This window comes from Fringilla coelebs, assembly GCF_963513975.1.
Source record: "Fringilla coelebs genome assembly, chromosome: 10".
In the NCBI taxonomy this organism is placed as follows: Eukaryota; Metazoa; Chordata; class Aves; order Passeriformes; family Fringillidae; genus Fringilla; species Fringilla coelebs.
The window spans coordinates 2,355,187-2,368,242 of NC_140036.1; the positions used below are offsets into that span (position 1 = coordinate 2,355,187).

The 13,056-nt window shown below is 45.7% G+C and overlaps 1 protein-coding gene across 1 annotated transcript in view; it reads left to right on the forward strand.

Annotated features, from left to right (window-relative positions):
* The window catches only part of GPC1 (glypican 1), a 202,285-nt gene that overhangs the window by 92,210 nt on the left and 97,019 nt on the right, over positions 1–13,056 (forward strand). Inside the window, exon 2 of the mRNA XM_084212374.1 lies at positions 10,515–10,673. Within this exon, the coding sequence (XP_084068500.1) occupies positions 10,515–10,673 (159 nt within the window). The remainder of the gene's footprint in view (positions 1–10,514; positions 10,674–13,056) is intronic.

The following is a 13,056-nucleotide window of genomic DNA, read 5'->3' on the forward strand; positions in this document are numbered from 1 at the left end:
CTCTGAAGGGAGCTGGGCAGACAGCTATGATTAAGTATGAAATGATTGGTTGAGCTGTTTGTCAAAGTTATAAATAGGATACCACACAAACCCAACACTAATCTCACTGAAAGACAGATACTGGCAACATTTCTTAGTCATCTGTTCCTGACGCTCAGGGGAGAACAGCTACACTTCCATTAAGTTTTCAAACAGAAGTTGCCTAAAATACATTTCTATGGTAAAATTTTGGGCATATGCACTGTAAGCCACACTGAGATCTAGCAGGGTGTTGGAGTTCTAAATGTTCATGCCAGTTTAAACCTGGTCCTCTGGATCCACCTCTCTGTGTAGGGGGGAAAGGTGATGGTTTGATGTTTTTGGAAACAGAGATCTGTTTGTGAAGCAGTTCTGGCAGGACCAGACTGATGTCCTTATCCCCTCTCACCCCTGGATTAATTTTAAGGGCAGAAGAGGAGGTCCCTAGGGATGTCCTTTGCATCTTCAGGTTTACAGGCAGCTTTCTGTAATCTGCTTTTGGAAGATCAGATGGAGGCATAAAAAGAAGAGCAATGGCACAGGTTTCACTTCTGTGCGTCTGCAACCAGAAGGGAAAGGCAGCATATTGAATTCCTTCTGCTGCAGATCTCTCACACAGCAGCTTCTGCAGGCTCCAGCCTGGATGCTGCTCCTTGTCCACCCCAGTTCTGCATCAGCTGCACCCATTCTGTCAAACTGCAAGTCTGCAATTCTGTGTTCCCACAGGATGACCCCGTATTTGAAAGCCGTTTGCTTTCATGGTGCCTCAAATTGTAGGGAAGGGCTCCACAGTTTGGCACTTTTACTGCTGGCCAAAACATTCATGAGACAATTAAAGCAAAGCAATAGCTGAAGGAGAGCCAAGCATTTCTGGGGCTGAAAAAAGCTTCAAGTTGCAAAGTGAAAAAGCCCACAGCAACCAGAACTTGCCCCTCCAATCCTGCACCTTCCCACATCCCTGCCAACACATACAGCAAGGAGTTTTAGAGGAAGTATAAGCACTTCTAATTTATGGCATAAGTCAACAACTCTTCATAGGTGAAGTCTCTTAATTTTTTACAGAAATCTAAAAAAGGATTATCATGAATTTGTGGGGTTTAGACAATTCAGACATGCATATTTTTATTTTTAGCTTCAGTAAGTGTACATACGTCTATGGAATTTCAGATTAATGAGCTTCATTTAACCTAACCTCTTAAAAATTTTCAGGCATAGACATTTTGGTTTTGCAAACTCTCAGAATCAGATTAATGTCCAAAAACTTTGTTTAGTAACTAGTTTAAAAAAAGGTTTTTTGCAAATTTAGGAGTCAATTTCATTCTTACCAGCAGACATAATGATTGAGGGATTTTTTAGCTTCCTGATTTTCCCTGGGGAGATCTTAGTTGGTAGAGAGTAAGAACCTCCTTGTGTGCACAGAGCAGCTCCCCTGGGTGAGCTGGCAGCCAGGAGTGGGGCTCATCAGGGTGGGCAGCAGTGGCCTGTGCCCTGTGCAGCCTTCCCAGCCTTCTCCTCTGGTGTGGTCCACCCTGCTCATCCCAGTGTGCTGCAAGGGTGGCAGAGGGATAAGGAACAGGGAGTGCCTTCCAGGAGCCCAGGGCTGAGCATGCAGCTGAAACCCAGAGAGATGATTTTCATGGTTTTCACACCAGCATCAACTGCTTGAGTTTTGCTGGGGTTGAAAGGAAATGTTCTCTAATTGCTGACTTCTCCAGGAGAGGTTAATACAGGTTTGTTCTTTGCACTGAAATGACTGGGACCAGCCATGAGCGCTCCCCATTCTTGAGAAGTAGTTTTTCAAGCTTGCTGAAACTCTTTAGTCTCTATCTCAAACCAGCCCCAAGTGCAGTACCACTATTTTCCTTGCAGAGCTTTTGCAGGTGAACTGGAAAAGCCTTTTGGTTTTGTCCCTTCCTCAACTTCCAGACATGGATTATATGAATTATTGCCCCAAAGTTTGGGGTTTTTTAATGGAGAATAATCCAAAGGCCTTCAGCTCTTAAACTTCTTAGTATGAACTACATCTTTAATCTTAGTTTACTACCCAGATTCCTTTTGCAGTCTGATCCTACTGGCAGTGAGTTGCCAGGCATGAGGAAGAGCTTACAGTTTCTCCAATAGATATTTTTCTGAGAAGCTAGTAAAAAAGATTCTGCTTAATGAATTGCTTTGCCTCTTATGTAATAACATATTTATGTTGTTATGAAGCCTGCAGTGAAGCTGCATCTGATAAGAGTGATAGGTTTCCAGTTTGATCTTATTTTAGATTGCAGCAAACTGAGGATAAAAAGACTCTTTGTTCCAAGAAGAAAAAACAGAACCAAACATCTGGTGAGAAGCTGATGTGCTCAGGACAGCTCTGAAAGAGGTTGATAGTGATGGATTGCGACACACAACTTCAATAGGTCCCCACAAGTGTTATGTGAAAAGACAAGATAATTCTTCCCTTGTCTAAGATTCATTTTAAAAGTTTCTGGGGAAGGGGAGAGGAAAGAGTGTAACAGTGCACTCCCTGTGTGTTTCTCCATGATTCTTGCAACTGGTCTAGTTTAGACTGAAGGCTTTTTTCAGGATTGATTTACTTGGAGGGTGTTAATTGTAGAGCATGTCCCAAGTCCCAGTGGAAGCCTTTCATAATGGACCATCTCCTGTAGCAGTCCTGCTCAGAAGCACCCCCACTGTGTGTCCAGTGCCCAGAAAAGGATCTGGGGAGCGTTGGATTCAGTGTGTTCAGTCAGTTCTGCTAGCTGGAGGTCTTTCACTGCTTGTGGTGCATGTGGATTTGGCCCTTGTTCTTTCATTCCTCTCTCAACCACTGAAAAAGATATTTTCTACTGCAAATTATAAAGCATTTCCTACTCTGTCCTTAAATACAGGCTTGGATTGTTTCACCCTGTGCTGATTCCTGCTGTGTGTGCACAGCTCAGAGGCAGAGTCAGGCCCATGTAGCTAAAGGCAGGTCCTGAGAGAAACTGGGGCAGCAGAGTGATGGGAAGGGGTATTCTGTTTCATTCAGAAAGACACTCCCAAAACCCAAAGGAGCAGTGCGTGGGTGAAGTGCTTTCATGCAGAGCTTTTCACTAAGAATCAAGTCTGTTGTCAGCACTTGTGACATTTTCTCTGTTCCCTTCCTCTGGGCAGTTTGCCACTGTAACATACACAGATGACATTAGGATTTGCAGACTGTCGTTTCTGAAGGCACTCTTATCTAATCTGTACTTAGTATTTTTCCAGGACACGGAGGTGGCTCTTTCTCCTCTGTTAATTAACTTTTTTTTGCCCATGTTTGCCTGTCTTATAAATTCCTCTGACATCAGGGTCTAGGATTAAGCAAATTGATACCACACTTCCAGTGTGTGTGAGCTTGACACTGAGCTGACAGCCTCGGAGCCTGAAGTATTTTGACACATGAACAGAGCAAATACAGAGGGAAGTGCTGTTCAGCCTCCTCCACATGCTCCTGCCAGGCTCCCTGCTTGAGCAGCCTGTGTCAGTACTAATGGGGCAGTCCCAAAGTCCTCCCACCCATCAGTGGGTTTCTGCTGGAGGTGCCAGTTGTGACATTTCTCAGAAGTACCTGTATTTATTCACTGTGTCAGGTTTTCACTGTAATGCAATTACAGAACAGCACTAACCTGGTAGGGAGCCAACTCCATGCAGTAGCCAGATTAAGTTGTCTTATTTGGTTAACAGTATTTTGATAGTTTATTAAATCCTAGTAGGAGTAGAAAGATAAGAGTGGAAAGAACAAATCTTATGGATTATCTGCTCTTGGTTGTTCACTCCTGTTGGTATAATCCTGGTCTGAATGATGAGCTGTGGGAACAAACGTTTCATGTTTTGTCCCATCTTAAACATGTGCATTGCTTTATCAGAATAAGCATATTCTCTAGTTATTTTTTTCCAGTTTGCTGTTTTATCACTGATGTGGAACATGGTGCTTGTTTTCTTTATCTGGAACGAAAACATTAGTTCATCTCAGATAGCACAAGCTATTTGATCAGCCTTCAGATGGCAAGGCATTACAAAAGCTGCTGACACGGGACAAATCCAGGCCTGTGGTGTGCAGCTTGAAAAGACTTCATGCCCTTTTTTTCAGTCCCCTGAGATAACCAGCTACTCACCCAGCAGCAGCAGAGAGACAGGATTGATTGTGCCAGAGACAAACCCCTCTCTCCTTACTGAGGCCAGGAGGCAGCAGGGATGTGCTGGTGGGGTCACCGGTGTGGATGCAGTAATGAGAGAGAGCCCCTGCCCCCTCTGCAGTCCTGCTCCTGTGTCAACTCTCACACTGCTCTGTGGTGGCCTTGGGCCAGCTGAGATTAGCCTGGGTCTTGCCATCTAGCAGGAGCTGAGGTCCAGGAGTGGTTCCTGTGGGGTGCTGGTGAAGCAGACAGCTTCCCTGTGGCTGTCCTCTCCACCTTGCTGCATTAGCTCTCAGGCCAGCTCATCCGAGATGTCCCTGAGTCCATGGCAGGGCTGGTTTCCAGCTGCACCCTGCCACCTCTGCTTCTCATCCTGAGAGTGCAGGAAAATAAGGACTTCATTTGAGCACAACTCTTCCTCATGACCATATGCTTCCCTCTGTCACTGTCATATTTTCTGAAAAATCCCTTCACCAGGATTTCTTTTCCTGGGAAGCTGAGAAGCCTCAGAAAAGAATGAAAACAATCATTATCTGATTGCTTCTCCTGTGCTTGCTGCTTTGGAATGTGGTCTGGACAGGTGCATGTTTGATTTGTTTCGTGTGAATTGTTTTTAATTAACGACCAATCACCATCAGCTGTGTTGAGGCTCTGAGGAGTCACGAGTTTTTATAATTCATTCTTGTTAAGCCTTCTGTCTGTATCCTTCTCTTTCTTTAGTATATAATATCATATCAAATCAGCCTTCTGAGAACATGGAGTCAGATTCCTCATCTCTCACCTCGTCCTGGGGACCCCACAAACTCAACAGCTCCCTCTTTCTGGGCCGGCCCACAGCCCTGCCCCACCTTGCTGTCCTCAGCCTGCAGTATCACTGGGACCAGGGAGAACATGGTTCAGTGCATTTTGATCACAGTGTGTGCTGTATGATACTTGATATTCAGGCCTGCTGTGACTCCCCTGACATTATGTGCAAACTGAAGCCAAAAGGATGATACTCTTAATACGTAATCAGAAAATAGAAGATATTGTATTTTGCCAACAGCTGACTGCAAATCAAAGAAACAGGCTGCACAGCTAACATCTGCCTTTTCAATATGGGAAAAGATCTGATTTTCACTCTGCTTAATAGAGCAGTCTGGTCTCTGGTGCAGTTTGATGGTAGCAGCTACAACAGGGGGACACCTTACAGGTGTTATGGGGTGTAGGTGTTTGGGAGTGCTTGCCAGCAGGTGGTTCTCAGTGAAAAGGCCATGAAGAGCTCTTCCTAGGGTGGTCAGCCAGGACTATCTCCTAGTCCAAATGTTTTTTGGGTACCCCTGTTTCCTCCTAGGAGTTATCTGAGGCAAGACTGGGATTCATGGTATTAGTGCTGGCTGTGCTGTCAGCTCCTTATTAGCACGTGCCACGTGGAGTTCTCTGTGAAGATGGGTATTTGAAGATGAATGAGGACAGGAACACCTGAAGCAGGAAAAGCTGGGAGCCATAAGGAAAGGAATTTACTTTCATTGCACTACCTCTTTGCAAGGTATTTTTAACATCTGTACCACCTCCAGGGTCATTTTGCATCAGCTGTAGGCACTCTGATATGGCTTAAAAAAAAATAAAAGAGAACACATATTCTAAACTACAGTGTTTTGTCCTCAGTTCCTGGCTGTGATGCTCATTAGCCTGGATGGGATTTAGGTGTGAAGAGGGAGAGGCCAGCAGAACAGTAGTGCTTACCAGGGACAGTAGGAGAGGACTGGAGCTCCTGAACTGCCAGGTGCTCTCTGGCTGCACCTGTCCCGGGGCTGTGTCCTGGCATCCCTGGCATGCCTTGCATTTCAGCAGGCCTGATTGCCTGAGACATGTCCACTCAGAAACCCCCCAAGAGGGAGCTTGGGCTGGAGTTGTTCCTGGCATGAGGGGCTGGACTGAGGCTAGGAGCATGAAATGAGCTGTTGGAACAGTTTGGAGAGCGAGTGGGAGGAGGGTTACAAATATGAGGGAAGAATTATGATGGATTTATCACAGCCGAAATAAATTAACCTCTGGGAGAAATGATTTTGTAATAATTTGCATTTAGATACTCTGACACAGCCACATAACCCCAAACCTTCTGCAAACATTGTAATTAATTCAATCTCCAACATCCTGTGAGAGGGATAGAAATAGCACCATTTACATGGTAAAAGGAGCCAAGGACTCTTCTCTCAGTATTGCATTTTACACCCCTGGGGCTGCCCTTCTGTCTTGGTTCCAGAGCCTCCTTGGTGGGGTGAAAGGCAGGAGCAGTGAACAGCTGGAGAGCTTTCCTGGGAACAGCTAGCTGAGCTCCTGTGTGTTACAGCACACAGCCCATGGCAGGGAGCCCATGGGCAGGGCAGAGAGGCTGGAACACACAGCAGAAGAAGCAGGGAGCTGAGCCCTGTCAGAGCTGAGCCCTGTCTCAGCTCCTGGTAGTGGTGGCTGTGTGCTGGGTTATTCCCCTGCAGGGACCCTGGCCCTAACTCCATCCCTGAGTGGGAAGTGGTCAAGTGATTTAATATTCAGCACTCTGAAATGCAGTAATGAATTTGATAGCCAAAATGATCTGCTAACCCAGCCAGCTTGAGAGGGTGTTTCAAGGACAATCCAAGCCTGTAGCTATGCAGTGGGATATTCTCTTGTCATCAGCCTCCTGCCCATTCCTTTCCATTCCAGGACAGTTAATCATAAATGAGATATTTCCTTGATGCTGTTTTCCTGCCTGCTCTACCCGTTTTCTGTTTCCATGGGACCATGCAGTTGGTGGGTTACATCCCACCCCAGCTTCTGCAGCTTTTGCAGGACAGCTGGCTCTTCCAGAGAGACCCACATTGAACCTCACACTGTGACTCTGGAAGGCTTGGGCAAGCTGATTGTTTTCAGAGCATCTCAAGATGCATCTTCTCTTACTTACAGATGTGTTGTAAATCCAGGGTTCTCTGGGCGTGACCCAGAGCTGGCCTTGGTCACTGGAAGCCTATTCATCATCTTCAGGGAGATTTGAGCAGCCCTCCTTTTGCTGCCAGGTTGCTACTGCCATGCCTGTCTGCTTTCTGCAAAGCTCTTGCAAGGGTGGGAGCACGTGCTGTCCAGCAAGTGATGAGCAACAGGTCAGCTGTACAGGGAGAAGTTGTGTGGCACAGCAGTGGGCAGAGGACACACCCTGTATCGTGGAGATTTACTCCTCATAAAACACCTCTGGCTCTCTGTAGGTACCTGCAGATGTCTCCTGCCAAGTGAACCCAGAGATATTTATAGTGCAAGCTTCAGCAATAGGACAAAGGCAGGTTGGCAAACAAAGGGACTTTGAAATATAAGGAGAACCAAAATATGCTCTGGAGCACATTTATTTTGGAATCAATAGAAAAAGGTTAAATAATAATAGTGAATGTTTCCAGGGTGGGTCAGGTTAAAAAGCAAAGAAAGCAAAGCATGTTCACAGTGCTGTAAGACTGTTCTGTGTGTGCTGAGTTTGAGTTACAGAGATAAATGATAAAAACTTTGCTTCCCACTGAGAGAGAGTGCGGTGGTGCTGAGCACCACACAAACACCTGCTGAGCACCTTACAAACACCTGCAGAAAGCTAAGACAAATGCTACTTCAAAAGGGATTGAAACTGCTCCGAGTTCAAGAATGGAAACAATTCTATATTCAATTCACAAAGTTGTGTAAAATTAACCAATTTCAGCTATGGGTGTGATTTCTGGCTGTGTGGAGGCTGTGGTGTTGCAGCGGGGTTGGGGCCATCCTGCTCACACACACTGTGCCTCGCCCGGGCTGGGAGCGCACGGAGCGTCCGTCTGGATGTGTCCCGGTTTAATTAGCACAGCTCTCCCCGCTGCTGCTCCTCAGGGAGCTCCGGCACGGGGCTTTTCCTCTCCTCCTGGGGGCAATCCCTGCACCTTCCCCCTGGGTTTCTGCAGCCTGTGCAGCCTGGAGGGCGGCTTTGGTGAACGCATGCTGTCTCCTTCAGGCACATCCATGTTTTCTCTCCCAGTTCCAGGCACACCTCCTGCCTGACTCCTGCTGGCAGCAGGCTGGGAGATCAGAGATCCCCTGGGTTCCCACTGATTTGACTCCGTTTCCCAGAGCAGGGCGTTTGTAAAGGGCCGTGGGAGGCTTTGCCTGAGCCTGCCAGCCCAGGTGGGTAATGGCCCCCACAGGAAATGGCGGGAGTGCGAGGCCTCTGCGCACGGCCAGGGCCTCACACCAAAATTCACCATCAATGGTGAATTCACCATCAGCTGAGGAGGTAAAGGCACTTCTGGAAAGGGCTGGCATCCCTTGGGATCCATTTCTTTGTTGATTGGCTTTTCAGAGGGACCAGGCCCTGTAAAGGCCTCGCTTTGTCCTGAGGGCATCGAGGCCCTCACGGACAGATGCCTCCCACAGTAAAACCGCTGCGCACGAAACTTCCATTCTCGCCAGAAATCCTGTGGCGGCAGAAATGGGATGGAAAAGGCTGGACAAGAAAAAAGTTTTTATAATTTGCCGTGACAGGAATCAAAGCCATGTCTTGTCAAAAAATTCCAGCTCCCTTTTCCTGCCTGTCTGTCACATGTCAGCAGGCCTGACGCTGTACAGATAAATACAGCTCTACAGAAGGGAGCCTGGGGAACGACTCAGAACAATCCAGTTTGTGAGGGAAGGAGAGGCTCAGGCAAGCCCTGGAACTGAGCTTGCATTTGGTGTGGCAGGCATGGAGCCACATGATATTTATATTTGACTCTTGAGGTTTTACACTGGAGCAAGTGGCTGCTTTTCCTGCTGCTTTGGGCACTGGAGGGGACAGAGAGTGGGCACCAAGGGAGACAGGCAGCCCCAGGACAAACCACCCTGACACTCCTCTCAGCTGGGAGCACAGCACAAGGCTGGAGATGGGGTGGGAGTTTCTCTCCTGCAGAAGCTGGTGAGCAGCAATTTCTGTCACAGAGACAGGAGGACTGGCAGTGCAGGTGCCCATGGTGACCTGTTTGCCAAGGGCAGGATCACCCCACACCCTGCAGAGGTTGCTCAAGGGTCATCTGTGAGCAGGAATCCAAGGGCCAGCACAATGCAAACTCATCCTGAATGGTTTCTGCCTAAAATACATCAACTACAGAACACTCCAGTTGGTCTAAGGCTGCTAATGAGATAATTTTCACAAGGGTAGGACACATGTCCACTTTCAGAGACCCTTTACCACCCATTTGCTAAGAGCTTTACACTGGAAGTAGCTAAGGACTTTAATGGAAAACTCTGGAGCCTGTGCAGGTTCAGGATTTGAAGCTGTTTAGACACACAAGATAAAACAAAATTTTAAAGTTGTTTGGGCTCAGCTGTGACATTAGGACAGCAGTCCTGTAGAAGTGCCAGCAAAATCATTGGCAGTCCCAATTAATTATCTCAGACATGGTAACTGCTTGGTAATTGGTTTATCTCAGAACATTCTTGGAACAAGAGGGATATTTTATTGAATTTTTTTAATAAATGTTTTATTTCATTCAAATGAATTCTTATTGTTTAGGTAAGGAGAAATATAAGGTATGTTTGCAGGTGGATGTGTCTTTGTAAGGACTCATAAGAACTTGAGCAATTATTTTTAAAATGTTGCTGACTTGCCTATGCAAGTACTTGCTTCTCCACAGTAAAGAAATTGTAGAGGGCAGGAGAAGCTCCGTACTGGAGAATTTTTCAATTTGACTTCTGAGTCCTCTTACCTTCCTGTTCTTCCTTATAGCAAAGGGTGATTTTCAATCAGTGATTGTCAGAGCAACCTTTTTTGGGGCGATCTTGTCTCTTTCCAGGAGATAAATTTTTCACTAAAAATTTCAATACAAGTGGAGGGGTATTAGCTGCCCAAATTCCACTGACATTCATCACATCTCTGTCTCCTGAAAACTTCTCACTAGCCTCACCTTCCTGGTTAAGGAAATGCCTTCTCAGGCTATATTTGGTAGGGCAGGGAGCACTTTGGAGTTGTTTCTTTTTTTCCTTACAAAGCAGTTTCAAATGGCTGTGCTAATGTACGTATTAAGTCTAATGAGTACAGCTGTCATTTAATCAGACTTCTGTGTCTTCTGGGATTCTAGGCAAAGATGGATTCTAGGACAGACTTTGAGCAGGAGACTCCCTTCTCCTTGTTCCAAATTATTTTTTCCTTGCTTTTTCTTCCCTCCCAGTCAACAGTGAGAAAATTTGTGCCTGCATTGATACCAGCCTGTATTAAAGCAGAAGAACTCAAATTAGGTGGTAAATTTGACAGAAAGACCTGATGCGGATCCAGGTTACCAGGGAGCTGAGATATTTTTAATTCTCCCTTTTCCAGACCTGACCATTAATCTGCATTTTCTCTCATTTCAGGGGAGCACCTGCGAATCTGCCCACAAGGCTACACCTGCTGCACCAGCGAGATGGAGGAGAACTTTGCAAACAAAAGCCGCAGTGAATTTGAAGCCATGATGAAAGAGGCTGGTCGCGCTGTGCAGGCCACCCTAACAGCACAGCACAGGAGCTTTGACAGTAAGTGAAACCTGCCTGCTTCCCTCTGCTCAGGATCCAGTCACTGCTCAGTTTTCCAGGCACTGTTGGAGCCAGGAGTTGGTGTTTGACACGTTTTTCTCTGCATCTCGCTCAGCAGTTTGCATGGAGCATTGAGCTGCTGGAATTGCAGGAATCGTACCTCTGGCAGTGTTTCTGTTAGACCAAGGCATTTTGAGATCTCCATTTCAGAGCAGCCACTGGAGGAGGCTGGCAGACACTGGTGTGCCTTGGCACTGACACAGCTGTGACAGGCGTGCTGTAATCAGCTCCTACCACAGCATAGTAGCATTTGAGGCAGAGGTGTAAAACCTGGCACTGTGCCTTGAGCTGTAAGTTGAACAATATTGCAAAGGTGACTGGATAGCCCTCAGTAGGTGGGGAGAGTTTAAGGAGATATGGATTTTTCTTGCCCTTTCCATGTAGCTTGCAAGTGAAAAGGAGGTTAGTTTGTATTGGATGCTTATAACTGTCAGTTTCATACAAACATCAGGAAATGCTACAGAGCAGGAAAGCTCTTAGAGACTGTGGTGCATAAGATGTTGTGGAGAAACATTCTCTCCAAAGTCCAGAATCCCTCCTAACCTAAGCAAAGGCTAAGGATGGCTCTCCTACTTTTATTGTTCTCTGAAAAATCCATTTTGCAGTGCACAGTAAGCCTGGAGGTCTGAAGGCCACTGTAAATACATGGCTTACTGACAAAATTGAGATGACCTGTGATTCAAAAACTGTATCCATTATCAGATCTTGAAGAAGGTCAGACACTTAGAATCATGGCCCTCCTAACTTTATCAACACTCATCATCACGGAGTTACTGTGAAAAGGAGTCGGGAAAAGAAGCTGTAATAGCCAGAAAGGTGGAACTGGAAATTCAAGTAGTAAATAATAGATCTAAAGAAATAAGCCTGACCTTCAAGCTTCTAACCAAGATGATGAAGTGCTTTTACACTAAATAGGAAGAAAAGGCAGTGCATTTCTGCAAAAGGCATTGTGTGTGTGGCCAAGGTTGGCCGCAGCAAAGGCATTCCTTTATAAGCTCAAAATTAATTGATTTTCACCTGCTTTAAAAGGTGACAATCAGGATTTTTAGAAGAGCCTGACAATGGTGGTTGCTCAGACTGATGTCTGAATGGGACCTGACGTAGCTGCTGCTGCTGCTGAGCACAATCCCCAAGCTCTGAAATCCAGCCCTTCACAGGGGTTAGTGCTTGGCACCCTCTCTCTCCCTGTGACAGCACTGGCTGCTATATCTGCTCTTTATTTTCACCACGGCCACTCCCAAGAGCAGAGTTCTGCATCTGTCATGTAAGAGAGTGCAAAATTTGATGGAAGCATTGAGGATTATACTAATAGCAGAAATTTCCTAGTGGGGAACTGGTTTAGTCTAAGTGTGATATTTTGGTGGATTAATAATAACAGCAGTAAGAGTAACAGGACGCAAAACAAAATATATAAAAGGGGGATGCTTGTGTTGTCAGTTAGAGCCATTTGGTTTTATTCCCCAGTATTTTCTTTTATTTTGGTTTTATTAACCAGAATTTTACAAAGATAGAGCTTTATTTCTGTGGTGCATACCCAAGTTTCTTTTAAGTATCAAACAAAGTAAGTGTTCAATAAGCCAAGTATTACTTTTACAGACCATAATGCACAGATCATTGGTGTTCTGTAGTGGAAACAACCTCACTTGAGCCCACAGATCAAGAAGATGTCTCCTCCTCCCACTTTATCCTTTTCATGTGCTTAACTACCCTTGTGATCAATGCAGAGTTCATAATTTATGCAAGACATGATTAAAAAAATCATCATATTGTGTCTCAGTTTCAAGCATGACTTTACCTTTAAATAGTACTATTAATTTTTCTTTACCTACTGCATAAATGGCCTGAAATTCAGGGAGTTCTGCTGATGGGGCAATGGGATCACCTCAGCTCCTGAAACAATACCATGAAAACTGCCCAAGCTTCCAGGAAATGTTATTAATCTCACAGTTAACAACACTTTTTGCAGGTAGTGCTGCTTAGAGCTGTTCAATAAAAGAGCTTTTTAATGTCATATGGGTGAGTTCTAGTCTTGCTGGCACCAGATGCCTGATTTTGTTGTATTTCCTCAGCAGCAGCTTGGAGTGCAGCTTTTGGGGTTGCAGAGCTATTGATGCACAGCTCGTCTTCACATTAGTGATTTCATTTGGCCTTAGGAGGAGGCAGAGAGGCTCCACTGGATGGGGATGTCCAGCCATTTCTCAAAGTATTTGTAGCCTGGAGATCACATTATTCATGTATTCTCTGCTAGCAGGTGGGGCACACTGAACTTCAGGCCTGGAGCTGTCTTATTTTTGGATTGATCACAGCAAACCTTGTGCCTGTA